Genomic DNA, 3,804 nt, shown 5'->3' with positions numbered 1-3,804 from the left:
TATATATATATATATATATATATATATATATATATATTGATTGTGTGTATGTATGTCTGTGTCCCCTGCCACCACTTGACAACAACCAGTGCTGGTGTGTTTACATTGCTGTAACCTAGTGGTTCAGTAAAAGTGACCAATAGAATAAGTACTGGAATCAGTTCATTCAAATAAAAGATTCTCCAAAGTGGTGCCCCAGCATGGTCACAGTCTACCAACTGAAACAAAAGATAAAAGATCATCTGATGCATGTAGATGCATGTTTCAAAAGGCATTGTAGCTCATTAGTATAGCTCATGGACAAGTACACCCATATTAGAGAATTTAAGTCAAAGTTAAGCTTTGCAAAGTTGTAAAATACTTGTATACAGAGAAAATAAAAATGAAGAATCAAATATGAATGCAATTAACTGCAGAAAGCTGTGGCTGCAATTTGGTTTCAAATATAGTGCATAGATATGATGAGTTCAAGTTGATGTGTTTTACCTCAGCATTTTCTTAGCAGTATCATAGCCTCCCTTCCACCTCCCAGGCAGATCAATGCACTTGGTTCTATAGTATTTATTCACTGCAAGCTCTAGCATGAAAGATTGGTGCTCCATTGATTACAATGATGAGGGTTCCAGTTGATCTGATCAACAAAACAACCTGCTTGTGAAATTAATGTGCAAGTGGCTGAGCACTCCACAGACTAGCATACCCTTAGCATGTAATTCTCAGAGAGATTCAGTATGACACAGAATGCAACAAGGCTGGTCCTTTGAAATACAAGTACAACTCAGTTTTGTCAGCTGAATGGACTGGAATAAAGAGAAATGCAGTGTCTTGCTCAACAACACAATGCGCCATCGGGAATCGAACTCATGACCTTATGATCATGAACCGAATACCCTAACCATTTAGCCATGCATTATCACATGTAACTTATGTAGTGTATGCGTGCGAGTAGATGTAATCACCTTACCTCGGTTTTCCTTCCTCGACTGCAAGTCTGTCTTGCGGTATCCGATCCTCGCGGCTCGCCCCGACCCGAAGAACACTAAGAATAGCAGCTGCTTCTCCCAAATGTAGACAATCGCTTGGCACGTCCTCTCCTGACAACAACCCCGTTCGAAAAGGGCACGAAATCCCGATCGAGGCTCCCTCTGCCCTTCTTTCTCTTCCGGTCAACTTGCCCTTCCGGTCAACTCCCCAGTCACTGACGTCATACCACAGCTTACATAAATGAAAATTGGGTAACGATGCCTTGAGATGCCATTGTTTCACCAACCAACTAGACTGTTGTTTGCCTCTGATCAGTGGCTTTTGCCCCAATTCACATCTACAGCCATTGAAGTGCATTATCTTACATTTACATGAACAGACCCTGACACTTCTATAGAATCTGTTGTATGAGTGTTTCAGCACTTACATATCATGTATCATCTTACTTAGCAACTGTGATGTACCAACTTGAGTTTGGTCATTATTTCCCATCTAGGTTACAGATGGGAGAATCCCATCTGTAACTTAGAGTCACTGACATACTATCTCTGACTCTACCTTGGTGCTTTTATTATTTAAATACCTGATTCTATTGGATTCTGAAGATTTTATATATATAGAGAGAGAGAGGAGGGAGGGGGAGAGGTGTTTTAGTTGTTTGCTTTTTTTTAATCATTTTTAAAATCATTTGTCATCATCATTAATGGACAACAACTTCTGCCTAGTGAATTGAAAATGAGAGTACTTGTAAATAATTTATTTAATATATGTATTTTACAATTTGTCTTTGTCTTGCATGTGTGTGTGTATATATATAATCAGGACCTTAAAAGGTAAAATATTTTTGAAGTTAGATTTACTTTTGAAGAAATTCTGAAATGAAGTGAAGGAAACTGAGAAATGTGTAGAGATGAAACGAGAGAAAATGATTATGTAAAGATGAATTGAAAGGTAAAAGAGTGATCATATTTTGATATGATTTAAATAATAATATTAAATTATTTTATACATATTTTATCATTGCAGATAGTACTGTATTTCATTGGTTATTCAATCTGTGTTGTCATTGGACTTATCTTCATTATATTAATACCCCTTATTGGCTGTTGTCTCTGCTGTTGTCGATGCTGTAACCGATGTGGAGGACGACACATGAAATATGATCCCAAAAATGCCCGGTATAAAAGAAGAACTTATGTTACGTGTTTGGTCATTTTGAATACAATCATATTGTTAGTATAATTCTTTTCACAATTTCATTTTTGATTTTATAGACCGAGTGTAATCTTTTACTAACTTAACAATCATGGATAATTCAAAGTTTCATAGCTGTAAAACTGGAATACTTTGGATTTATCTATTATGTCCAAGTTGTTTCAGTCATTGCAATGTGGTCAACTTTTTAGTGAAATGAGTTAATCCCAGTACTTGTTTTTAAGCCTCATACTTATTTTGTGGGTCTCTTTTGCTGAAGCACTAAGTTATGGGGATGTAAACAAACCAACACTGGTTATCAAGTAGTGGTGACAGACAGACATACATACAATACACACACAGACACACATACACACAATGGGTTTCTTACAGTTCTCTCTACCAAATACTCTCTTACAAGACTTTGGTCAGCCCAGAAGACGCTTACCCAATGTGCTACACAGTAAGACTGTACTTCCTTTAACCACGTGGTTGGGAAGCAAACTTCTTACCACACAGCCATGCCTGTACCTATAAAATAGTCAAAGGTTACCTGTGGGGAACTTAGTCAGCAGTAAAAACTATCTCTATACCATGTTATAACATCAATGATTGAAGGAAATTTCCATTTGGACCTGACCATGATTATCTTAGTAAAAGCTGAGATTCTCTTTTATGAAACTAGTGATAATTATGAATTCTTTTTTATTGAAAATGTACAATATAACTTATACTAATACAGTTTTTTTTTCTTTTTTTTTTTTTGAAAATAAAAAAATTCTATTTCAGATTTGCTGTTGTCTGTACCTTTATAACAAATGAACTCTATAAAAAAAGTTTTATTGATAACTCTGGAGTTGTTCAAGATCTCTCCAAAAGAACAAAGACACTGCAGTCTTATATGGATCAATCAATTAGAGTAAGTTTTATTTTTTTCCTATTTTTGATATTTAGTGTTTCTTCAGCTTTGTCTCATTTTTTTAAAACGAATAATTAACTTTGTTACACTAACCATTTCCCTACACTCCTTATTCAAATTTTGACTATTTTCTTCTAAAATAAACATGCAAAAAAAAATAATACTCATTATTGTAAGATTCAACTTAGTTGTTTAGTTGGTATAAATGTTAAACAATAATGGTTTATGTTTTCCTTAGATAAGTTTTAAGTATAATACATACACTAGTTTATCTACTCAGGGGACCTTTCAAGGTTCAATTTTTTATATGGTTATCAGTCTTTAGTCAATGACAGTTTCTCATTCAGCTGCTTTGACTACATCCATATCAACTCTGCCTTGCTATTTGATAAAATAAATTCAGATAACTTTTAAACATGATATACCCACTGAAATCTGTCAAAACCATATGTTGTTATAACTTCATAAAGGTGTGGTTGCAAAATTTTGTCAATCTTTCTTGACAAACCGATCAACCTGTCATTTTAACTTTTCATTTTGTCATTGTCAATGGTTTCTTTCTTTTCCTTTATGTTGTAATGTTCCAACTGACTAAAAACTCTGGTGTGGTGAAGCTTCAGTTTGCATAAATTCCCATTTCCCTTTATTGTTGATTGCTCCATAAAAGGGAGCATAAAAATTGCTCATCAATAATTTTTTTTGTATAG

General features: G+C 34.6%; 1 protein-coding gene across 5 annotated transcripts in view; it reads left to right on the top strand.

The window, feature by feature from the left end:
* The window catches only part of LOC106871829 (prominin-1-A), a 144,619-nt gene that overhangs the window by 78,636 nt on the left and 62,179 nt on the right, over positions 1-3,804 (top strand). For all 5 annotated transcript variants that reach the window (XM_014918539.2, XM_052967071.1, XM_052967069.1 and 2 more), the window contains exons 4-5: positions 2,011-2,216; positions 2,968-3,097. In XM_014918539.2, coding sequence (XP_014774025.1) covers positions 2,011-2,216; positions 2,968-3,097 — 336 coding nt within the window. The remainder of the gene's footprint in view (positions 1-2,010; positions 2,217-2,967; positions 3,098-3,804) is intronic.

Source organism: Octopus bimaculoides, chromosome 4, assembly GCF_001194135.2.
Source record: "Octopus bimaculoides isolate UCB-OBI-ISO-001 chromosome 4, ASM119413v2, whole genome shotgun sequence".
Taxonomy (NCBI): Eukaryota; Metazoa; Mollusca; class Cephalopoda; order Octopoda; family Octopodidae; genus Octopus; species Octopus bimaculoides.
The sequence above is the reverse complement of the archived record's forward strand: the minus strand, read 5'-3'. Positions and strand labels throughout refer to the sequence as shown.